Source organism: Carassius auratus, chromosome 44 (assembly GCF_003368295.1).
Source record: "Carassius auratus strain Wakin chromosome 44, ASM336829v1, whole genome shotgun sequence".
NCBI lineage: Eukaryota > Metazoa > Chordata > Actinopteri > Cypriniformes > Cyprinidae > Carassius > Carassius auratus.
Genome location: NC_039286.1, coordinates 8,193,089 through 8,219,102, shown reverse-complemented (window position 1 = coordinate 8,219,102; position 26,014 = coordinate 8,193,089). Strand labels below are relative to the sequence as shown.

At 37.9% G+C, this 26,014-nt stretch overlaps 1 protein-coding gene across 1 annotated transcript; it reads left to right on the top strand.

The window, feature by feature from the left end:
* The first annotated feature begins 901 nt into the window (after window positions 1-901).
* LOC113061939 (histone-lysine N-methyltransferase 2B-like) lies at window positions 902-24,114 on the top strand. Its single transcript, XM_026231450.1, has 27 exons — window positions 902-1,339; window positions 3,498-3,564; window positions 8,586-10,010; window positions 10,287-10,480; window positions 11,819-11,926; window positions 12,006-12,162; window positions 13,796-14,006; window positions 14,170-14,222; window positions 15,976-16,215; window positions 16,346-16,440; window positions 17,269-17,379; window positions 18,590-18,703; window positions 18,862-19,008; window positions 19,175-19,267; window positions 19,415-19,532; window positions 20,181-20,294; window positions 20,380-20,567; window positions 20,676-20,774; window positions 20,906-21,013; window positions 21,130-21,206; window positions 21,476-21,576; window positions 21,663-21,745; window positions 21,828-21,962; window positions 22,244-22,402; window positions 22,502-22,619; window positions 22,701-22,779; window positions 24,084-24,114. The coding sequence occupies exons 1-27, from the start codon at window positions 950-952 to the stop codon at window positions 24,112-24,114; spliced, it is 4,815 nt and encodes a 1,604-aa protein (XP_026087235.1). The 5' UTR covers window positions 902-949.
* The last annotated feature ends 1,900 nt before the right edge of the window (window positions 24,115-26,014 follow it).

Sequence of the window (26,014 nt, the reverse complement as noted above, 5' to 3'; positions counted from 1 at the left end):
ATGAAAATAAGACCAATAGGACCAATCACTTCAGATTAGCGTCACACACAGCAAGGTTTTGGAAAAATGCATCGTTTAGCGAATCGTTTGGGAGTCGTTGAGCAAGAAAGGTAAAAATAAATGCGTATTATAAGACAATCAAAGTGTTTTGAGCTTGCATGCATGTCATCGGGTTATAGAGCTCGGGCGTAGACGTCATGGAATGGTGCATTGTGGGTAACGGCGGCCATTTTAGAGGCATCGCAAAGCAGGTTTGTTGTTGGGACTCCCAAAACAAACATATAAACCTTTCACAAGAACCCATAATAGGGCACTTTAACATTTACTGGACTGACGCAACTTAATTATCCATGTCCAAATTTAGAATCAAATATGATACAACAGTCTTTTTAGGAATGTTTATTTGTACATTGATCTCCTAGTCGTCATCATTATACGTTTTGTCATCACAATGAAAATGACAGAGCTTTGATCATAAAACTAAACATTAAAATATATTATTATTATTAGGAAAAAAGTGACAACTGATGTTTACATGCATTTTATGCAAGTAAGTAGCAGTATTTTATACTGTTATTAAAAATAAAAATATCAGCACCAAAAAAGGCTATTTTGATAGGGAATACATTTTTGAATAATTTCTGAATAAAGAGTTGTTTTCCCCCCCTTAAGAGCTCCATATTCTCCTTTCTCAGACTACATGAGCCATAAAAGCCAAAAAATCATATAAGATACAAATCATAAAACACATAAGGAAACTTTTTAAAATTATTTTTTTAACTGAAGGTTTAATAAACTGTTTATTACATTTTTAAAAAATTGATGACTTAATTTTTTTTATATGCCAGACTTTACAGACATTAAACTGGTGAATATGTATTATTTTAATTATGTTTTTATAACTTATGCTCCTACAAAAAGGCCAACAAAAAGAAAAACTAAATCTCCCATGATGCCGTGCGTTTCCTCCGCTATCTCGCGCCTTTCCATCTTGTTCCTCCCGAGAGCTCAGAGTCAGCGCCGTAGGTTGTTGTTGTGGCATGTAATAATGGCGGCAGCAGGAGGCGGATTACCAGCCTCGGCTGCTGTAGCGACCATAAACACCTCTGCCACAGTTCGCTGCCGTTTCCCAGGTCGGCCATGGACGTCCCGGAGCCTGCTGAAGACGGAGAAACGCTCTCATGTCGTTCGGGTGAGGACTGAAGATGAAAAAGGGCCAAGGCCCGTCGACGTTAGAGCTACTCTGAGAGAGGATCCGTCACTGTCGCGCTTGCTCGGGCTGGCGGAGAAACACAGGCGCCAGCGCGAGGCGGGATTCTGCACGAGCGGGAGCGATGAGGTGAGTGCTTCGCCAAGTGGAATACAGTCACGGTACTAATGCGCAGCAAGTGCATCATCATCAGCATGTCGCTGAGTTTCTGGTGTCCGTGCCTGCAGAGATGCACCCCCGCCCGATCATAGTTGCACGGTCGTGAGCTTGACAGATTACAGAGATGGAGCCTTCGGGGAGCATTTAAAGAGACGCCAGTTATATCGTTTTGTCGGGCTGTCGAGATCTCATTGCGGGTGTTTCTCTCTGACTAGCGGTTTTGCAGTGGACACCCGGATTGTGTGTCGGTCAGTGACAGCGTGGTGTCCACTGATTAGTTATAAGGGAGTTTGTGTAAAGTTATCGGCTAATGGGATTTAATGCCAGTGTTGTTGACAGGTCTGTTTTTCTTGATATTTTAATAGATGCTACGAATTTAGTTCAGACGTTTGGGAGGCGTGGCGTGCATCCGGTATGATACCCTTAAAGTGTATGCATTCTGTTAGTAATCGTCTTTGAATGATTAAAATATGTCTTGTTTCTAAAAATCATAGATCCTTTTGTACAACGTCAGGTAGCAGTGTTTATAAACAACTTCACTGCTGCGTTGTAATTTTTGTTAACTTAATTTGATAATTAAATTCTAAACTATCTGCTTTGAGAGGGCTATCCAGCATTATCCTTTAGTTGAAAGTATAGTTGCACTTTATGGGGATATGAAAAACTGAACTTGATTCCTTTTGACCCATAAGCAGTTGTTAGTAGCATTGCATGGTTTATAGTAGATGCTGACACTGATGTTTATCTGTGTCTGTGGACATATCTTTCTTGAGGTGTTTGAGAGAGACATAGACAAAGGTTCGATTTCATTGAAGACTTAAAGATTCTGCTTTTAATTTGTGTTGTATTTTGGAAATAATCATTTCAAAGTTTGCTGTTTTTTAGTAATTTCCAGTAATGAACCTGTTACTGATGTGAAGCTGATGCTCTGTTGCGCTTGGGTGCAGCTCTGCACATTTCTTTAAAGTCCTAGCATCAGACATGAGTGGAGAGGTTTAGTAACATTCTGTGATCATTTCACACCGACCTTTGTGGATAATTTCAGCATGAACTCTGTTGTTTCAAGTCATTTGCAAATAAACAAAAAATGCTGTTACTTGCCACTATATAGTTATTAAATTAATAAAACAATGTGAATGTTTCATGGCCCTTTAAGTGGTAAATGTTTCTAATTTCATCTGCTTTTAGGTCAGTATAATAACTGAATTTCGGAGCTGTCATCAGACTCGTTGTTCATGAGGACCCGAAATTAACTTTTTACTTTGTAGCACTGGTGCTCCCAACTTCAAAAAGTTAGGAGCACCACAACTACTATGTGTGTGTAAAAATATATACACATTTCTGCGCTAGTTAGCACAGTTTCACTGGAGCACAGTGAAAGGGAATGTTTGACAGCTAATATTAACCAACCTAAAATCTGCTTTAAACGTAAGAACGTAAAGATGAAGTTGAATTAATTATGTGATATAATAGTGCACCGGTCAACAATTATTTGCACTCTCACAAATGCTCCCAAATATATTTTGATGTTGCACTCATTAAATTTAGGGAGCATATGCAACTAAAATGATCGCACTTTCGAGCCTTGCATGAAAGCTTGTATCTCACATCACATATATTTAAATTGCAGCTTTTAATAGTTAATGTTCACATCTCTTCTCACACATATGAACCAGGTGAGAAAAAATAAGTACTTGTGCCATGTGCTGAACTTTAAAAATAGTGCATTGTTCTATAGAAGGTTATTATATTAAATTAGTACTTTGATTTGTATTGTATCAGCATTTCTCAACACTTAGTCTTTCATAGAGATCAAGCAGGGATTGTTTTTGGTGTATGTGAAGCCTGGCCTATTATATTTAAGTACTCATGGAAACTGTTGTCTTTTGTTGAATATTTGTTCGGTATAATTCCAGTGTTATCAATCAAGCAGGGAGTTTGTAGTGTTGCCATCTGTCATTGTACTCGGCAGCAGTGAGTAATAGAATAGACTGCAAACATTCATTGAACTGCTATTTGATTAGCCAGTGGGGAGAAAGGGAAAATATTTCTACGTATTTGAGAATCACTTGATGTTACATTTTTAACATTTTTGAATTGTTACATTTTATCCATCGTTCTTTCTCAGGAGGGAGACTTCACAGGCTTTAAAGTGGATGGTCAATGTTCCTTGCATTCTGGACAAAGCTCATCAAGTGAGTGTTTCATTTGTTTCCGTGTCTAAGCATTTTGATGACGTAAACCAGGGGTTGGCATATAAGTTTGGCATCAGGCCCCCAAAAAATTTGCTTAATGATGGCCCAGAACATAGTCAAAGGATAATTTAAGACATTAGGCCTAATTGATGAAAAATGCAACTATTGCCTGTGGCAAATCCGTCATCGCTCCGCGTTTATAGTATTTCAATTTGTTTAAAATTAGGGAAGCAACGATACCATTTTTTCAGAACCGATCCAATCTGATACCGAAAATTCTGAATATGGATATTTACAGTTATTTTAAAAATTAAAAATGTAAAAAGTTTTAAAAAATTACTTTAAATCTGAAATCAAAACCACCAGTAGGTGGCAGTAAGTCACTGTTAGTGAGCGAGTCGTTGCAACTGAACCTTATCATTTAAATGGTTGATTCATTCAGGAACAAAACACTGTCATGTTGCTTAGAGACACAAAACAGCGCTGTAGCTTTGTTTGGAAATATTTTTTGTTGGCGAAGTAGAGCATTACAGGCAATAGTATCTAAATCATTAGTATCTTAAAGGGGTCATCTGATGCTTTTTAAAAGATCATTATTAAATGTTTTTGGTGTAACAGAATATGTTGACATGCTTAAATGTTCAAAAATCACATTATTTTTCAAATACTGTACATTATGCTGCGTTCCAGGCAACCCGTAACCCATGTTTCTCCAACCTTCTATCCGTGAAAATGCACTGGAACAGAAGTCAAACCCGTGACTTCCCACCCGTGAACTCGTACTAGATCGATGTACTTCCAGTTCCGAGCTCTGATGTCACATAGCCCGCGAAACAACAATGGCAGCCCCAACGGATAATATTGCCTAAGGATGCAGTGTTTATTAAAGTGGTACTTTAATTTTAGGAAAATATAACTTTGCAATAAAATTAATAATCTAGTTAAAATTCCTTGCGCTCAGGAAGTTTGGTGTGACTTGCCTGGAATGTTACAAAGTTGTGAGTCGTGGTTTGAAGTCGTGACTTACAGGCTCAAAAACCTGCCTGTAATGCAACATTATTGTAGGTCTTCTATGCCCCGCCTCTCAAACGCGTCATATTCTACAAGGTCCCTCCTTCTGACAAGTGCAGTCTGCTTTGATTGGACCAAGTGCATTGTTATTGGCCGAACACCGAGAGCACTTTTTGGAAATTTAACACGCATCTCCATAATCGCAAACTTTCAAAATAAATGCAGATAGTTAATAATGTCAGTTCAAGCCTGAAAGGAGAACAGTGTCCACTTGACAGACACAGATGAAGCACGTATGTGTTTGCAGTACACAAGCCACGGACGATTAAGACAGCTGACTCCACTGTGTGACCCTGTATCTCTCTCTCTCTCTCTCTCTCTCTCTCTCAGCGTGCGCAATGCACAAAGCTCCACATTTTAACAGTCCGTAGCAAATACGTTAACTAATTACAAAACATACTTCCAGTTGCTGATTCAGAAGCACCAGATTGTTGTAGCAAAGTCACAATGACCTCCTCTCCAAGGTTCACGAAACGGTCTTCCGTAAAATGCCTTTCTGTTCTGTTGTAAGTAACGTTAATCTTAAAGATTCCTAAATGTATCTGCTTTAGGAAGGCCAAAGAAAGTGCTTTTGCTTTAGCATAGATACACACAGCATCTCCCTGATATGACTGCTTCAACCCTAACTGCTGTTACTGAAACGTGCCTTCCTTCTTAGTGTGAACATTTGGGCGGTATTACACAAATATTTCCACATAGTGATGTAGACATGGGGGCATGTTTAAACGAGGCGTTTTAGGAGGGGGAGTGGCAGAGTCTTAACTTTGATAAAGAATACCTCTTTGGATTTGAGACTTTAACTTTACTTTTAACTTTACTTAAACTGTAGTGTACATGATTCAACTCCTCCTATAAAATTACATTTTACTAATGTAGAAAAATAGACTGAAAGTGTGAAAGACACACACTCTTAAAATTAAAGGTGCTTAAAAGGTTCTTGAAACAATTTTTTGTTCCACAAAGAACCATTCAGTCAAAGGCTCTTTAAAGCCTTTTTATAATCTGAAGAAACTTTTTTTGCCACAAACGTTTTTTAAAATGTACAGTTCTTCAGATATTAAAGATATTATTTTTGAAGCCCTTTAGACAAAAAAGGTTATTCTATGGCATTATGAAGCACCTTTCTTTTTAAGAGTGTATTACAACATTTACAGGATGCATTGAGGAGGAGCCAAAACTACATTCATTGGCCAAGTGATGCTTATGGTCCATAATATTGGTACAGATAACAGGGCTCCAAACTGCGACTAAAACGGTCTCATTTGCGACCATAAATATTAAAATGCGAGTGAAGTTTTTGCTGAGGTCGCCACTGGCGACTAGGCATATGTATTTACGTTATCTCTTAAAAAATTGCATGTAATGCCTTTTTTCCTGATTGTTTTGCATTCACATCTTTTGTTATGTTCGCGCATTGAGAGAATGCGCATAGAAGTTTTAGAGTTTTAAACAGTCCTCATCTGCCGCGCAGCAGCGCTGACACACACCTGATAAACGCGCGCGCGAGAGAGAGAAATGATGGAGACTTGAAGAGAAAGTGCAGAAAAACAGCATCTATTTTGTTCATAACTTGAACAAACTACAACAGGTAAAGCTGTCATCTGTGTGGATATTGGCAATATCCACATTTCTAGTTTATAATCATAAGGCTTCTTCTTAACAAGATCTTAGTCCATGCTGTGTTCTGTTAATGCATGAACTTCATTATTTGAAGTGCACTTGCCGTCCATTAATCGCAAAAATCTTTGTGCTTTGTTACTTTTTCATTTACAAAGTATCAGCTTTAAAATTATTCCAAAATCACGCACCTAAAAACGCGTGGAAATCGCTAGGCTTGCTGCTTTCTGATTTTTCTCAGAAAGCTCTTGCGCTCCTGAGGCGTCTGCCGTTGCTAAGCAACCATGATCTGCGGTGCGCTTGCGGGATTCTGAAAAGTTGAGATGTTTAACTCGATGCGGAGTGGGCGCGCCTGGAAAAAACGAGCGTGTCACTTCCATTATAAGCACGCACGCATACCGCACGCCTACATTTGAAATAACGAACTTGGGCGCGCAAAAGACGCGACATTTGAACGTTCCCTATAATGCGGCAGGCGCGATCGCGAGTAGTGCCTCAGTTCAAGCAGCACGTGAACCTTTTATACCTTGCTCTTTACTACTAGAGTACATAATGAACATGAATTAACATCAAAAGGTTGCCTATTTTATAAGGGATTATACAGTACAACACTTTCAAACTGCGGAAAACGTGTAAAGCTTGTAAACATTGCAACGCAGTATTAACCTCAGTAACCTTTCGGTGTCCATAACCTCATCAGTCAGCTAGAAAAATAACTATAAAGAGGAGCATTTTGCAATATTTATGAGCTATTGAATTTTAATATTTTTACTTAACCTGTTGTCAACATGATTCAACTCCTCCTATAAAATTTAATTTCACTAATTAAGAAAAACAGACTGAAAATGTGAAATACATGCACTCTTAAGAATAAAGGAGCTTAACAGGTTCTTCACAGAACAATTTTGGTTCCACAAAGAACCATTCAGGCAAAGGCTCTTTGAAGAACAATCTCTTTCTGACCTTTTCATAATCTATTGTCTTCAAATGTTAAAGGTTCTTTATGAAACCATTTAGACAGGAAAAAAAAGGTTCTTCTATGGTATCATGAAGCACCTTTATTTTTAAGAGAGTATGACAACATTTACAGGATGCATTGAGGAGGACCCCAAACTATACTCAGGGGCCAAGTGATGCTTATGGTCCATGATATTGGTACAGATTTTGTGTAATAAACAATGCATGACTGTATATTTCAAGTTGGAAAAGACATTTAGCTCCCACTTTAAGTGAACCTTCATTCCCAGGTCATCTACAAGATGGATTAAAATGCTGATAAAGTCAACAAAAGATGAGACATAAACACATCAGTATGATTAAAAAGTTAAAATGTAAAATAAATAATTTAAATAAAACAGATAAAACATGTTTATTCTGTGGCACCTAAAAAAATCATTTGGCACCTAAGTTTTTTTCTTATAGGAACCAATGGCTCCTTACTCGATTTTTTTGTTTGGAGCCCTGGATAATGAACAATTCTTTGTATATTCTTTGTATATTTCAAAGTGAACTTTAGTTCAGGTCATCTACAAGATGGAATAAAATGCTGATAAATTCTAGAAAAGATGAAACCTAAACACGACATTATGATTGAAATGTTAAATGTAAAGGGAAAAAAATATAATAAAATAAATAAAACACGTTTTTTTTCTGTGGCACCTGGAAAAAAGAATGTGAAAAAAGAAAGTTTTTTTTCTTGTAGGAGCCAATGGCTCCTTACTCAATTTTTTTTGTTTGGAGCCCTGTGTGTTTCAGGTTTCAGACCAGAATTTTCAATTAAATCGAGAATCAAAATTTTAATTTGACAAGTATTCAATTCCTGACCTTAAGTATCTGATTCCAAATTGGAATTGATTTTCGATTTTACAATCCTAGACAATCATCCCTATTTAATTGTGCAAAATGTCAGTTTTTTCTGATATTTTTGATTTTCTTAATTTATTGGTCAGCGTTTGAAGTTTAGTGGCTAATCGGCTATATAATTGTGCATTAATTTATGCATATTTTATACATTAAGAGTACCTACACCTAATGTATCTTTAGTAACCGTAACAGTTATAGTTTAGATGACACCATTAAATGTTAAATCAATGTAATAACACTGTTAAATCTTAAGCAGATCTTAGAATGAAAATTAATCCTTTCATACATAGTGTTGTTATGCCTTAATTCTGTTTTTAGCAGTTTTATAATATAATTAAGATTATTTAATTTTTTTGAAGGCCTAGCCATGATTAATCACATTGACACTCTCTTGCTTGTATTTCTAGGTTTATTGTGTTTATTAAAAATAACATGTTTTAATACATTTTTTGTCAATTTTTTTTCTAAAGGCAGTCTCCTTAAACTGGCATCCTCACAGGTGAAGCTGGTGAACCTGGTGAAAGGCAAAAGATTTTCCATAACTGACCAAAAATCTGCAATGCCCAAAATGGTTGTTAAAATGGCAGCCAAAAAAGTGACCAAAAAAGTAATGGAACGAGTACAAAAGCCATCTGTGGATAAAGGTGGACAATTGAAACATGGCAGCTCAAGTAAGAGAAATGGCAGAGTACTCAGGAACCAGAGAGAGGGAACATGTGTCTCCTCAAAGACAGAAAATGATGTAAATGTGGATGGGGCTTTTGGAGAGGCGGAGATCACTAGAAAGACAAAGAAGTGCAGTTCCAGTGCAGTAGACAGACGGACAAAGCAGGGAAAATTAGTGTGGACTTTAACACTGGTTAAAGGTAAGGAGCGAGCTTCCAGAGTTAAAGACCAAAGAGCTTCAACAGAATATGCTAAGACCCACAGGAACAAGACCGAGGGAATGATTGGTAGTGATCAGGCACGTGCTGTATCTTCAAAACCAATGGCCAAACAGAGAAGGGGCAGAAAGTCAGACGCAAATGAGCATCCTCTTAATGCAGGAGTGTCCTTTAGTGACAGTTCTTCCCAAAAAAAGCCTGTTGTAAGGCAACGAAGGTTACTGCAACACGAAGTGTGCCACAAATTACCTGACAGTCAAGGACAGGCCCCTAGCATGCGAAGAAAGAGACAGCGGCTTGCTCTAAAGAAAGACTCTACACATGCGCTCCAACTGTTGGAAGGACAGGAACAGACACTTGGAGAGATTAAGCGATCCAGCTCTGGAGGCCAAGCTAAACAGCCTAAACACTCATATAGACCAGTTGTTAGTGCTCGATCTTCTCGGGTCATCAAGGTCCCTAAGAGGTTCATGGATGATGAGCGCATGTCTGCGCTCCCAGACCGAGGGTCCCCAAAGAAACAAGCTCTTAATGAGATCCCAATGGTTCTCGGTAAACCGAGTGTTGAGCTGCAAAGATATGATTCTGGAAACAAGCTGAAGACCGCACAGGAAACGCTGATCCTAAACGATGAGGAAAAATGTGTTTCGGAAAAGGTGCAATCTCAGGGCGTCAAACCCATTTTGAGTTCCTCAAGGCTCTCTGGTGGTCCTCGTGGGAGGGGTGGGAGACTCGGCCAATCCACGGACCACTCTAAGGTATACTGGAAGTTGAAGAAGCTCACAGCATGCCTGGCAAAACGAAGGATGCAGCGAATTGCTAGTGCAAGCTCCAAGATAACAGAGGTCTGTGCTGAGGGAGAGACCCATGATGAGGAAAGAAGAAAGTCTGATCTCAAATTGCAGGACATGTATTCTCCAGGGGTGGTACCAAAAGTAGCCATTCATGTTGGGGAACTTTCAGATCAGACGCCACTTTCATCTTTGGCGGAAGGTCCTGCTGAAGGGAACGGTAGGGTTTTTATTGTAATTTTTGAATATAAGCCACAAATAATTATAATAATAATACTTAATCTTACTTGTATACCACCTTTTATACAAGGAATGCAGCTCAAAGTGCTTCTCAGTATAAAAAAAAGTACTTTACAAGCATACAAGTGAAAACACCATAATATAACAAGATTAAAGATGAAATCCACTTCATACAACAACAACAAATTGCTCATAAGTGTTTTGGTCTGTTCTATTCTTTTCTCCTCCTAATCCTGAGGTTAATTTATTCCTTCAGTAGAGACTACCAACCTTGAAGGCACCACTGAAATGACTGCACAAAATGCCAAGATGATGGTGGAGCAAGGTGGAAACACCCTAAGGATGAGTATTTCTGGGGCCAATAAGAGGATGTTCCACCTGCTGAAGAGAGCCAGAGTCCAACTGATCAAGATTGACCAGCAGAAACAGCTCAAATCGGCTCAGAATAAGGTCAGAAATGCTTTGTTGCATTCATACAAATGATTAAGTGACAGTATAAACATTTACATTGTTACAAAAGATTTATTTTATCTTTTAGCTCCGCTTCTTCTTTCAGCATTGATAATAATAAAAAATGATCAACATATTAAAATGATTTCTGAAGGATCATGTGACACTGAGGACTGGAGTAATTATTCTGAAAATTCAACAATCAAATTATCATCACAGGGAAAAAATATATACAGATAGAAAATGTTTAAGTTGTAATAATACTTTACAATTAGGGCCGGGACTCGATTAAAAAAATTAATCTAATTAATTAGAGGCTTTGTAATTAATTAATCGAAATTAATCGCATTTTAATCGCATATAAATATTTGACCTGAGAACAGTGAGAAGTAATTTTTTTTCACATGGATTTATAGTATACCATTGAATAATGACTGAATACATAAGCTTAAGCAACAAAATATTGTTTATTTTTGTTCAACCAAGTCTAGCAGACCAGTGCAATTTTTGCCATGAAGTGTAGCAATAGCATATTTAGAAACAATTTAGAAATAGTACATTTCAGAAATTCAGGAAGCTTATAGGTGCTGGAACCTTCTGTAAAGTGTTTTTTTTTTTTTTAAGTAAAACACAATACTGTCAATTACATTCAGAACATTGGAAACACTGACTATTAGAAAACATCTCTCTGTTGCTTCAGAGGCCATAACATACTAAGTCCAACTCTCAATAACCTTGGCCAAAACAATACAGAGTTCAACATAAACTGTTGCACCAACAAAATAATACATAGTTCAACATAAACTGTAACGTCCACGCTAGCTGCTATATGTTTTGCGTTGAGGTGATACTTGAGATGTGCTGCGTGTCGTGATATGCGAATGCTAGTTGGTGCTCCAGTATAATCGGTCCCGCCGAAACTCATCCAGTGAGAAACGTTCTGCGGTGCAAAAATAAGTTATAAAAAATGCGTGAATTTTTTTTCTGTAATTAATTAATCTTAGTTAACGCGTTATTTTTTGTGTAATTAATTAATCTCAATTAACGCGTTAAAGTCCCGGCCCTATTTACAATATTATTGTAAAAAGAAATCTTTACAATTTTTTTTGTTGTTGATCAAATAAATACAGCCTTGGTGAGCATGAGATACTTTTTTTTAAATCTTACTCCCCTAAAACAAAAACAAAAAAATCTTGTTGACCCCAAACTTTTTTTTGGTGTCAGTTTAAGAATGTTTTTTTTTCCCTTCTAAATTGGATTTTGATTAACATACTGTATAGGAAATAATATCTTAGTGAATGCTCAGTGCTCTGTATAATGATTGTCTATGCTCTGCAGCTTCTATCTGGCTCTGTGAGCGTAAGAGACGGATCAGCAGCAGTCATGCAGAGAGGCAGAAAGAGAGGGAAGAGAGCAGTACCAGCTAACCTAGAGGGTGCTCCACAGGTATGCTCGAATATAAAATATTGCTCTGCAGCTTTTTTGTTGGATCGGGTGTTACCTTTATGCCCTTTTAACTCCATAGGAGCAATTGATTGGTGGTCCGCGTATAAAGCATGTGTGTCGAGCAGCAGCAGTGGCACTGGGGAAACCACGCGCCATGGTTCCCGACGACATTCCAAGGCTCAGCGCCCTTCCTCTGCATGAGAGAGAGGGGATCACTCCTTCACCTGCCGAAGAGGGTACACACCTCTCCTTTCCTCATTCTGTCCGCATCCATTATAAGTGACAGTTGCTCGTGGAGACATCTGGGTTCTTTTGACCTGGAAATTGTATGTTTTGTTTATGTTAGTTACAGTGCAATTGTAATACATGTTCAAGTAATTTGTTTACGAGGGCATAAAATGTATGAATTCCTTTAAGGCTTTGTAAACAAATTGTATACAGGGTAGAATGATTTTTATAAAATATAATGATAAATATAACAGTTAAATGCAAGTGTTGTAAATACAGATATTCTATTATAAATATTTATAATAAATGTTGTAGATAAATATTAGTGCTGGGTTAAAAAATAAAGATTTCTCGATTTTAATCTATTCTCATTTTTGCGAAACAATTCTTAAATCGGAAGAATTGATTAGTCTAGGCTGTTTTCAGTTAAGGAAGGGAACATTGGCAAATATATTTTTTTGGAAATGGCTATACTGCTATAATTTTTTTCAGAATTCTTTGATGAATAAAAAGTTAAAAAGAACAGCTTTTATTCAAAATCCTAAATATTTTCTAACAATATAAATCTTTGCTATCACTTCTTATGAATTTAACACATCCTTGCTGAATAATTTATCTAAAAAAAAAGAAATAATACAAATTTACTGACCCTAAACTTTTGAACTGTAGTGAATATTGTTAGAAAAGTTTTCTATTTTAAATAAATGCTCTTCTTTTAAACTTTTTATTCATCAATAAATCCTTAAAAAACTATCACAGGTTCCAAAAAAATATTAAGCATCACAACAGTTTCCAGCACTGATAATAAATCAGCATATTAGAATGGTTTCTGAAGGATCATGTGACACTGAAGACCGGAGTAATGATGCTGAAAATTAATTCATATTGAATCAAATTGGAAATCGAATCGCAAGCTTGTAAATCAGAATCCATTCGAATTGTGAAATTTGTGTCAAAACCCAGAACTAATAAATATTATAAAATCTAAAAAATAATAATTTTTTACTTAATGTACAATTCCTAAAACCACTTTCCATTATTGCATTTTCATTATTATTGCCCACCTGCATAGTATGTTTAGTATTATTAATATTATTATTAATTTAATCTAGTATAGTTACATGCAATAATACTGTAATTCTGCATTAAACTCTTAACTTAAACTTGATATTTTGTGTAGCAGAAATGTTCTCATCCTTTTTGGATGTGCTAACATGTAATGTACAAAGGTTTTGTAATTGAGTAAATGTGAAAATAAAACTATCCTTGAGCGTGTTGCATTCATAATTTACAACACATGCAAACTGCATTGTGGATTGTATTCAGAACACCACAAGATTGCTTGAGGTTGTTTGAAGAGCTCACAAAATACACAAAAATCCATATTTTAAGCTATTAATTTTTCCCTTAATTGTAAAGTTATTACATGTGATTACAATTTAAAGTGCACGATCATTGCAATGTGTCTAATATTTGTGAAATGCCAATTTGTGGTATTTTATCTTGGTAATTTTCTCAGAAGGCAGTGTTCACATTATTTCTTCCCAAACATTGACATGCCCAAAATGCTCTTATACTTATGTTAGATGCTTTCTTTTGCCTCTGTCTCCCTCTTCCACCTGTCCTTTTTGGCTCTTCAAGATGTTGCATCTCACTCAGAAGCTGAGAGTGAAGATTCTGTTGAGCCGAAGCCGACATTTAGACGCAGGTACGAAAGCACAGCTTTTGGCTGTCGGCTACAACGCTGCATGCGCTGCAAGGGCTGCAGTCGGATGGAGGACTGCGGGAGGTGTGTTTTCTGTCTGGACAAGCCCAAATTTGGAGGACCCAACAAGAAACGACAGAGCTGTGTGTAAGTGAGCAAATAGTGTTAATTGCATGATAGCCAATGGAGTAACCCTTCCGTTCCCAGCCACATCATACATGACTTTTTTTTCTCTTTTTGAAAAAAGTGTTTTCTGTATTTGATAAGTGTTTTCCGATTTGTGGACTTGTTTTTCAAATTGTTTTAACAGCCTAAAGAAGTGTTTGCTGATCGAGCGGAACAAAATGAGACGATTTAATAAAGGTACTCTACTTGCCTATTTAGAATTACATTTTTTTAACAGTTCATCATTAACCTCTCAGTTGCTACTTGGGAATGCAAAATGTGAAAAAATAAATGTGTGTGTGTGTGTGTGTATATATTTACACACATACATACATACATAAAGTGGATAAAATATTCGATCCCCTGCTGATTTTGTAAGTTTTCCCACTTACAAAGAAATAAAGGGACTGTAATTTTGTATGGTAGTTTTATTTTAATGTATAGAGACTGTATATTGTTCAAAAAAATCACACGTCTATTCTTTTCGAAAGACATCCTGAGGTTTTTAATGACCACAGAGAGTCAGGAACTCGGTTTAACGTCTCATCTGAAGTATAGTGTCCCCGTCATTGTACTGGGGCATAAAGACCCACACAGACCACAGGGTGAGCACTTCTTCCAGCAATAACCTAGTTTTCCCAGGAGTCTACCATCCAGGTACTGACCCGGCTCATCCATGCTTAGCTTCAGAGGGCAGCCAGTCTTGGGCTGCAGGGCCATATTTCTGCTGGCAATGTGCCACTTAGTCCTGCCACTTTAAGAAGTTACTCCTAATGTCAGCTCATCAGGTGTATAAGACACCTGTCCACACAATCTGTATCTCCTATTCCAATCTCTCCCACCACCATGGGCAAGACAAAAGAGCTGTCAAAGGATGTCAGAGACAGGTTTGTAGATCTGCACAAGGCTGGAATGGGCTACAAGACCAACAGCAAGAAGCTTGGAGAGAAGGAGACAGCCATTGTTGTGATTTAATCGGAAATTAAAGAAATCCAAAACCACCTTCAATCAGCCTCGGTTTGGAGCGCCGTACAATATCTTGCCTCATGGGGTAAGGATGATGAGAAAGGTGAGGGATCAGCCCAGAACCACACGGGAGGAGCTTGTTAATGATCTAAAGGCAGTTGAGACCACAATCACCAAGCCAGCCATCGGTAACACACTACGCCGCAATGGACTGAAATCCTGTAGTGCGCGCAAGGTCCCCCTGTTCAAGAAGGCACATGTACAGGCTCGTTTAAAGATTGCCAAAGAATATCTAAATGGTTCAGAGAAGGCTTGGTTACTTGCAAGCCTTCTCTGAATGTGCTGTGGTCAGATGAGACCAAAATTGAGCCCTTTGGCATTAACTCAACTTGCCGTGTTTTTAGGAGGGAGAGTAATGCTGACTATGAGGTGGAAACATTATGCTTTAGGGCTGTTTTTCTGCTAAGGGTACAGGACGACTTCACCACATTATGGGGCAAATGAACTGGGCCATGTACTCTAAAATCTTGGACGAGAACCTCCTTTCCTCAGCCAGAACACTAAAGATGGGTCATGGATGGGTCTTCCAGCATGACAATGATCTAAAATATATAAAAAGTACTAGCCCAAGTCATGTTTTGCTTGGGGATCAAATACTTATTTCACTCACTAAAATGCAAATCAATTTCTAAACTTTATATAATGTGTTTTTTTTCTGGATTGTTTGGTTTGTATTCTGTCTCTATATGTTAAAATAAAACTACCATGACAATTACAGACCCTTCATGTGGGCAGGGAATGAAATAAAAAAATTCCTCACTATCTATCTATATATATGTGTATATATATATGTATATGTATGTATATGTATTTAAAAATCCTGGTACCCAGCAACATAAGAAGACAAAGTTTGCATTAAAGTTCTTGCCTTTTGATTATGCATGCAGATTTGATCATTTTGTTTGACCGCCTCTCTTTGACGCAGTCCAGATGAAGCGGCGCCGGCCATCAGCAGCCGCTGGCATGAACAGCAGCAAAGAAGAAAACGAGGACGAAGGGGGAGATGATGGAGGACGGGCCCAGTTCAGTCCCACCAGGAGGCAGCCCAGGCGACAAGTCACTCCTCAGTCCTACAGAAAACTGCTGGGGTATGACTCCTCTGACACAGAGAGTGTCAGCTCTGAAAAGACAAAGGCCAGTGCGACCCAAAAGACTCAATCCAGTGGTATGAATTTTGTCAACACTTCAAATTATATTTTCACGGGACAGCTCTTTGTTTGCCTTTGGATTTGAGATATGTTGACTTGATCATGTAAAACCAGTGTCTCAAACCTATTCTTTGAACTAATTTCCAGAAATGTCTGCTTCTGTAACTGCTCCAGAAGAGGCAACAAAGCAGAAACGGCAAGGGCTTTACAGAGCATTTTGGGCCCAACGCAGAAATTATAAGGTATGGTAACTAGTCTTGATTTTATTGATCTCAAAATGGACAAATGTCTGATAGTTAATCAACCTATAAGATATATTTTGGTCGAGGAATGCTTGAGTTTGGAGAAAAAAGTCTTCATTCTAATCAAAAAATGTTTTAAGCTCCAGGTTTGCTGTGGTTGTTTGTTGGGCATCACAAGTTGTCCAAAAATACAGTACTTTTTACAGTACTTGAAAATGACAGGACTGGCTTTTTTAATTTCTTATTTTTCAAAGGTTTAAATAATCTATAATTACCTTTTATAGTGGCACATCTAGCTTTTATTTGACTGGTGCAGAAGCTTAAAAGACCCCCCCCCCCCCACATCAGTTACATAAAGTTTCTGGCATCAAGTCATTTTTCTTTCATTGACTTTTCAGTTCTGATGGTGATGGAAGTGCTTCCCTCTGCTGTCTGTCTTCTCATTTCTTCTCATGTTCTGTTTGGTGGCCGTCCTCCTCTTGCCCACTTTTTGTTCATTCTTTATCCTTCTTGTTTTTTGGTCCCACTATAAGGCTGGGCCCCTCCATATTTCCCCAATTCTCTTGGTGTTTTCTGACATTTACAGAGGAGCCACTTGAGTCGTCATCGGACACTTCAGCACCAAACACCATCCCTTCACCCCCACAGGAAGTCCCTTCCTCAAGCCTGGGCACAGGCTGCAGTTGTGCAGCCAGTGTTGTGCAAGCGGCCATTTTGGGTTTAATACTCCCGCTTACTGAATCCGACTCCACAACCTCACAGAAAGGGATGTGTAAAGTGGAAGAGGAGCAAGCTTTTACTCATCGCTCCTCTCTTACTCATTCTCAGAGTTCGGGGGAGCACACGCCATCCAGTGTCCTGACTCAACTGATTAATGGCTGCACTCAGAGGGGCAAGCTGTCACAAGGGACGATGAACAAGATTCGTGTGGACTTCAAGGTTAGAGCTGAGATTTTCTATAAAAACTGAAGCTCAATTCTTTTGGGTGTTTTAGTTGAATATAAATTACGAATATAGGTTATTCATCCAAGACATGCACAATAAAATTAGAATTAATATATACATTATTTATTTTAATAATTTTAATTTAATTGATGATAAATTTGGTTAAAACAGTAATATTGTATAATAATATTACATTTAAAATCCAGGATAAGTATTTAAGTGTTAGCAAGAATAATATATTGTAGTTATTCAGTTCTAATCAACAGAATGAGATATATAAGATATATAGATACATGAGTGTTCGCATGGGCTGTGAGCAACTCGACGGAACGCACATATATGAAATAGAATATTGAGCCAAGCATCATCACACTGTACAGTGACGATGGCTATGGGAAACTGAACACTGCTGGGTGGCATGGCATATATTTTCGTCCTTTTTTGTCTTTCAGACTAATAACTGAAAATGCCATTTTTCGGCCGATAAATTCTGCATCCCTAATGTGTATATATATTGCGGTGATAAAATTCAGTGACAATTTCTTGATGCTCCTTTTTTTCAATTTACAATTTTTTAGCGATGTAATTGGTCACCGTGAGCTGGTTGAAAATCAATATAAATAAGTGACGATTCAAATCAGTGATATATTTGGGGGTTGGAGTTTATATGAATGTATGTCTGATGTGAGGTCTTTAGAAATGTTTAGATATTTTCTCTTCAACTCATCTCTGTATATTTCATATTGAAGCAGCGTTCATAAGCGCTTCGCTGCTTGTTTACAGTGGTAACTAAGGAAACACAGTATTGCTGCTGTTCCACAAGCGCCACCTGCTGATAGAGAGTGAATCTGCGTCTCATTCAGAGCTTCTGCTCTTTGTTTTGTGCAGATGTTTTATGTAGTATAGTCAGAGCATTCTTTTTTTGTTGTTTTAAAATGTCAAATTATTCAATTTAATTTAGATTTTAAAAACTGCTCATGCTGCCTGTATGCAGTATGTTTGTTTGGATTGTGAATCAAATGCAGTGGTTGACTCTAATTTTTCATTTATAATTTGTCCTGTATCTAATTTTGTTTAGAAAACATTTTGAGAAATTGAATCGTGAAATCATGAATAAAATAAAAAAAATTAGATGTCAAAATGTATTCATAACTCAAACTTTCTTTGTTCTCTTTATTTTAACATTTTTTGTTACTTTATGCAGGAAGACTGTCACATCCAAAACGTGTGGTTGATGGGAGGATTGAGTATTCTCACTTCAGTTCCCATCATGCCCCAATTTGTGTGTCTGCTCTGCGCCAGCAAAGGCCAGCATGATGTAAGATCCAGCTGTCATTACATCACTCAATACCATTGAATCATCATCCATACTACTGCTGACGAAACACAGTACTACAGCATTTCAGTGGTCACACCAATTTTTATTATTTGCTGGAGAAGAGAAGTTGATCCCTATTTAATTGTTCTCTTCCCCAGATGATCTACTGTCAGATGTGCTGTGAGCCTTTTCATCTTTTCTGCCTGCCACCGGACGACCGTCCTAAGGAGGAGAACAAGGAGAACTGGTGCTGCAGACGCTGCAAGTTCTGCCATGTTTGTGGCCGCAAAAGCAAGCAAGCAAAGGTACTTTACTTTTTTATTTTTTTATTTTGTACTAATACAGAATTATTATGGAAGCAGACTTACAGTTTTACTTTGCAGAAGAGAAATATATTTTAAATATAAATTGAAAGAGCCATGCAGGTGTATAAATTTGACAACAGGGATGTTCTGTTCTTTCCTCATTTAGCCAGTTTTGCAGTGCAAGAGATGCATGTACTGCTACCATCCATCCTGTTTGGGACCCAGATATCCCAAACCTGTCAAAATGAACACTTCATGGGTAAGTTACCTCCCTGCCACAGGCTGCCAGATGTCCTAAAATTATCATTTTGATTTTTACATTTGAATTATTTGTAAAGTGAGTTATGTTTTTATAGTTTTTGTATATTATTGGCCTGTAAATAAATTTTGCTTTGTTTCTTTGTAGATATGTATGCTGTGTATTAGGTGTAAGAGCTGTGGTGTGACTCCGGGGAATTCCTCAGATATATCCTGGAACCATGAGCTGGACCTCTGCCCTGACTGTAGCAAATTCCATAGCAAAGGTTTGACAATGCAAACATCTTGTCAGGTTGTTTTTAAATTATATTAATTAGGGCTGCACGATGTGTCGTTTAACCATCTATATCGTGATTTACGAATCCATGATAGTCACATCGCAGGATGTTCGATGTACGCTGTCGTAGTTGATCCCTTATTCATTAACTGTACGGGCCAGCTGCTCCCCGGCCCTTGACGAATGTGATTCAGAGCGAGCGAGCGAGAGAGAGGGAGGGAGAGAGAGGGAGAGAGTGCGCGAGCGAGAGAGTGCTTCAAACAACGCTTTCTTGCTCTCTCTCCCTCGCGCATATTAATCAATTGGCACGATGGTGTCGATGTTTAAATCATTTAAAATAATGTAAATCAGAAAAATTAAATATCGCAATGTCATTTTTTCCCAATATTAATTAAATAATTTCATCAATTACATGTATATATTGGACTGTGATGTCTTGAACTCCTCTAGGACTCTTTACTTTTCAGTTGTTTCTTATGAAAAAAGTTCAAAGAAGTCAGACCAGATTTAGTTTTAGATTTATTTAATCAAATCAAATAATAAAAAAATCACTTTTGTAATTTTTGTTGTTTTATATCGTTTAGTTATCTACTTTTGTAATACATTGTTGTAATCTGCTGTGTGTGTGTTTTCTCAGGGAACTTTTGCACTGTGTGTCTGAAGTGCTTCGAAGAACATGAGTTTGACAGCAGCATGATGCAGTGTGCCCGATGTGCCCACTGGGTCCACCCCAAATGTGAGGGGCTCACAGGTAGGATGTGTCCATTTACAGTGCCTCAATGATCCCTCGCATAGTACTTTGTCTTGTATTTCCTTCCTGCCCTTTACTTTTTCAGATGATTTGTATGAGATCCTGTGTCGTCTGCGGGGGGAAAGTCTGGTGTTCTCCTGTGCTCCCTGCAGTAAGAGATTCCGCAGCGGTTGGCAGGATGTTGTTCAGGAAGTTTTGAGGAACGGTCTGGAGAAAATCATGAATGGATTGAAGAGCTCTCCGACCATCTGCCACCTCTTCATGTGTGCACAGGTGAAGTGTTCAGTCTATTTACTGAAGATTTAGTTTAAACAATTTGTCTGTTCACACTCCTCTAGCAATTTGGTGAAACGAATGTGCTTTATATGTGTGCCTCTACAGTGTGAGGTTTGTCCAGATTTTGAGGTTGTAAAGGAACGGTCAAGCTGTTGTCTACATCCTGTAGAGAAGAAGCTGGAGAATGGCCTGTACACTTCACTGGTGAGATCTCTTATAAATGTTAGTTATGACAACATAACAATACAGAAGGATTCAATGGAAACTAACATTACCACATTACAATAAAATGTGTATAATACAGTAACTAAATGCAGTTTACTCTGTTCTTTCAGAAAGCATTTCATGAAGATGTGGTGGCAGTGATGGTGGAAAGGCTGAGAAAAGAAGAACATCTAGAGGAGCAAAGGCCAACCGGCCAAGCCAAATTGTATTATATAAAGGTAACGTGTTTCTCCTAGTTATTGAGCATTTTAATGCAATGCATATTGTTTGAGTGATGTTTTCAGGCTGTAGTTCAACTTGGCTGCTTTTAAATAATTTTGTTTTTTCTTTGCAGCTAATAGATCAAGTATTTAGCTGGTTCAACAGTCAGGACCCCAAAACTTGGAACTCTCATATGCAAGAATTTCCAAGGTATGAACCTAACGTTTCTTATTTTTAAAGCAGTAATGTTTTCTGTGATTAAACACAACATAAACTTTGACTTTGTAGACGGTGAGTTACCATAGAAAATAACATTGAGTCATCCTTCAGATTGTTAAAATAAAAAAAAATGTATTTTACAACAATCAGAGTTTAAGGCAGTTGAGCAAATTTACCTGGGGATTTACTTGCATGCATTCAGGCTTTTGTGTTTGTGATGTTTTTAAGTTAAGGTCCATCTTGCCTCTTTTATTTCATAGCGGTATGCTCCCCGAGGCTATAATTCCCCCCAGCGATGAACACAGTTATGCACAGTGGCTCAAAGAGCAGGATCCAGAAAACCCTCAATCGAAATCTCAAGGTAAACACATTGTTTTTATCTTTATGGCTCATGCTCTCCTCTTTTTTGTGTCTTTTATAAAAAGAAATTTCCCCCATGAATTACAGATCTGCAGAATGTGAACTCTCAATCTTTCTCGGATGAAAGACAGTGCTCCCTCTGCCAGAAACATGGAGACGCCGAACCGAATGTAGGTGAAGCCTTGACCATTTTTAAGTTCAGAGATGAGTCTCATGATTGGCTCAGCTGAGTTGTGTTGTCGTGTTTTGTAGGATGCTGGTAGGCTGCTGTATATTGGACAGAACGAATGGGCTCATGTGAACTGCTGCATGTGGTCAGCGGAGGTGCAGGATGTCAAAGGAGCTTTGCTGCATGTCCACAGTGCCGTCGCCAGGGGGCGCTTCATGGTAAGTTTGACCTGATATAGAATACTGTCATTTAGACAGAAACTAAACAAAAGTGTAAAAAGAAATAAAAATTAAAGATTTAAGCCCAGTTCAGGGTTTTCATAGCCATAATAACCTGGAAAAACAAGATGATTTTGTAGTTGATATACTTAGTAGTTGGTATATTATAGTGCTTTATATAGTTTTTTTGTGCAGTCTTTATACCATTTGTAATTTTAATAAATGGAATATTATTTGTTTTGGTTATATACATTTATTAACCTTACCTTTTTCTTTGCCAGCGCTGTGAGCGTTGTAGCCAGACGGGGGCAACTGTGGGCTGCTGCCTTACCTCATGTCAGAGTAACTACCACTTCATGTGTGCTCGTGCCAGCAGCTGTGTCTTCCAGTGTGATAAGAAAGTCTACTGTAACAAACACCGTGACCTCATAAACAACAAGGTATGCATGCAGGCTCAGAGGAAAACTAATATTGAACGTTTTACAGTTACTGGAAAATCGAAGTGTGAAGAATTATATTCAAGCTTTTTCTTTTTGAAGATTGAACAAAGCAGTGGTTTTGAAGTTCTCAGAAGGGTCTACGTGGATTTTGATGGAATCAGTCTGCGTAGGAAGTTTCTAACAGGCTTGGAGCCAGAGTCTGTAAATGTGATGATTGGTAAGTATACAGGTGATTTTTTTTTCTATGTTGCTGCATTAAAAATAAGAGTTTAACATGTTTTATTATGTATCTATGCAGGGTCTCTACATGTACAAAAACTTGGTGTTCTGACAGAGCTGTCTGCAAATTCTGGAAAATTGTATCCAGTTGGTTACCAGTGAGTAATATGATTTGTATTGTAATATGAATATGACAATTAATTTGTCCTTGACTTTGTAATTTGTCCTTGACTTTGATACAGATTCCTGAATGATATTTTTTCTTATACCAATTTATGAAATCTGTTGTAACAAGATTACATTACACATTATCTCAAGAAAAAAAACTTTTTCAGCTTGTTGACATTTTTATATAATCAAACACTCATCTCCTGAGCCACTGCATAAAATAACAAAATGCAACGAACACAAATCAGTGCAACTAATTTGACAAAGTTTCCACATCTTTTGTTTTTAAATGCATAGCTTAGACAGAATCAACGATTTCTATCATTTTCCACTGATTTACTGATGAGCATTAGCAGGTTCTGGGGCTGTCTGCTTGTTTTTTCTCTTCCGCAATCGCTGTTCTGACTCAAAGGAAACTCATTCTCTGCTCATGTCACCTATATTACACTTCATAACCTGCCCTTTCTCCTTTATTATGAATGTCCATTACACTTTCATGTTCTGGTCTGTACAATAAGAAACCCAGAAAAACATTTCTATGGATGAAACATGAACCCTAATAAACACATGATTACGAAAGTATGTGATTTACATAAGATTCTGCCTATTTTCATAACACAATACAGGGTGTTTACTCAGAAATGCTAGCAGCGATTAACTTGACATAAAAAATTACAATAGCAAATTCAGCAACATTATGTGGGGCCAAAACACACATTAGTTTGCAATCAGATGTTATTACAAACACTTAGTAGTGGGTTTTTGGTCATGTAGTGTGGACCGAGATCTTTTCTGAATGCAGTGGAAATGCCATTTTAAAATGAAAATACACTAGAATAAATTTACATCTATTGGAGTCCGGATGCTTACACACTACAGCTTCACGTGTGAGCAATGTTTCTGGGCATCGGTGTAATCCAGTAGGTTTGTTTGACTTGACATTTGCCTGCGCAGACATGATCAGTGGATGACATCAAAGGACCATGAGAGCTATAGAGGACCAGACTGCTCTTTAGCTTTCAAATCACTATCGCTGTACTTTGATATCAACACCTTTCGATCCTGTGCAGTCTACCTACTGTTTTTCCTTGATAACCCCTTAGGAGTCTGAAATCTGGTGCTGAACCACAAGACATTTCTCTATAACTCGATGGTATCAAGGCAATTCGGTCGGTTAACAATACACAGAACTGTTAACAATACACTAGTATCAGTTTCAGATGACACTTTATTGCCTATTTATTAATGAATCATGAGAGCCGATAGTTTGTTCACATAATTTGTGTGGTTTCAGATGTTCTAGATGGTATTGGAGCACTGCTTGACCCTCGCAGGAGATGCCCGGTACACTCTGTAAAGTGACAGAAGTGCACCATCAACACGGTTCAAAACTCTAGCACCCCATGGTGGATCAGGGAGAAAATCATACAATTGTACACAGTCCAAAAGCTCACAATGGTGTGTAAATATAATGTTGTTAATATATAACTGTCTATATTCATGAATTAGAAAAAATATTTAAGTTAGAGCCCCATATAGTTTTGTGGCAGTATGGTGTGGAATCTGTGTAATTAGTGTTTTTTTTTTTTTTTTTTTTTTTTTTTATTCTGACCAATCATATTTCTGTCTTGTAGATGAGGGATGCACTGATAGCGAATCATTTTCACCTGGCTGCCCCCAGCACCCCTCCGAGACCAAACAGGACTTGGGGCGGGAGGTAAGACTCCTGCCTTCCACACAGCAGGAGACCAGCAGGAGGAATGTCCAGAACCCTACCTTCCCCAGGTTAGATCTTTGCATCAGTTTGAAGTTCTTGTTCACTTCCCAAACAAATAAATAAAAGTATACCAAATGTGATTTGAGGGATCATTCAGCCAAACATTTAAATTATTCTTCCCATTCCAAACCCATAAGACTTTGGTAAATCTTCAAAACACAAATTAGGATGTTCACAGTGAAACCTGAGAGAATTATGTCCCTATCTTGTGAAGAGACATGATAGTTTTATATGATTAACAGATTTTGCTTGTATTTACATCCAAAGAATAATTGATACCAACGCGCACACGCACACCCACACACACACACACACACACACACGATGTATGTGCATGCGTGAGTATATATATATATATATTTTCTTATATTTCTGAAATATATACACTCACGCATGCACATTATGTATAGTGCATGACGTATGACAGAAGCTTGTTGGATATATTACACTGAAACGAACCTCATTGGTTCTTATGCATCACATATGCACGTTAGAGCTTTTGTGTTTACCAAATGTTATGTGTCCTGTGTATGTGTCCGTCATTGTTTAAATGTAATTAAAATATGTAAAAGTAAGGGATGTCCCAGTCAGGTTTTTTGTGCCCCTGATCCGATCCTACTCATTGAATATTGAGTATCTAAAGATACCAAGATTAATTGCTTGGCCCTATTGTCGGTACCAGTCAGTACTGAAATGTAAAAAAAATGTGATGCCAGCATTTCCCGCTAGCATTTTGAGCGCATATGTGTGGGTTCTCAAACATCTCTGATCGGCCATTGTGTTCACATGCTCACAAAACAATCAGAGGTGTTAAGAATCTGTTCCAACAGCGCTCAGAATGCTAGGAGTAAATGCTGGTATCATCAAATTTATTCAATTTAAGTACTGACATCGGTACTTTTGACAACACTATTGAGTATTTAATTTTTTTTTATAAACTGTCAAGTTGCCTATTGATTATTCATAATGAAGTCATACTTTTCTGTCTTCAATCTCTCAGGAAATGCTGTTTCCACATCCCATCACATTTTGACCATCAGTGACCTTGATGAGACACGACGTGCAACAAGGAGACATTCCACACGTAGCCGAAATGCCTCTCCTCCCCCTGTGGTACTTTCAGGCCCCATGGCTTTGCGATCAGGGGGGTTGATTCACCCTAGGTCGCTTTCATTCAGCCCCCCTGTCTCACCACTTGGTGCAACCAAGAACTTCATGAGCTCCACCTTACCTCGACGAAGAGGGAGGCCTTCCTCTTTGTCTTCCTCTAGCATCACCTCAGGACCCTCTCCACCACAAGCAACTCATCAAAGTCCCTCTTCCACTTTACATTCATCTGTCCGCCATTCCCCAAGACATCAAAAGCCTTTTAAAACAACACCGCATAAAAGTGATAATGTGGTTCAAGAGATCTTTGCCTTGTCAGGCCAGAGGAGGCTGCACTTGCA

Bases quoted from the DNA above. Each gene is read 5' to 3' on its own strand.
- LOC113061939 (XM_026231450.1), top strand. From the start codon at position 950: ATGATGCCGTGCGTTTCCTCCGCTATCTCGCGCCTTTCCATCTTGTTC. The intron at 11,927-12,005 runs GTATGCTCGAAT...TTAACTCCATAG, and splicing joins ACCTAGAGGGTGCTCCACAG to GAGCAATTGATTGGTGGTCC. The intron at 12,163-13,795 runs GTACACACCTCT...TGGCTCTTCAAG, and splicing joins TCCTTCACCTGCCGAAGAGG to ATGTTGCATCTCACTCAGAA.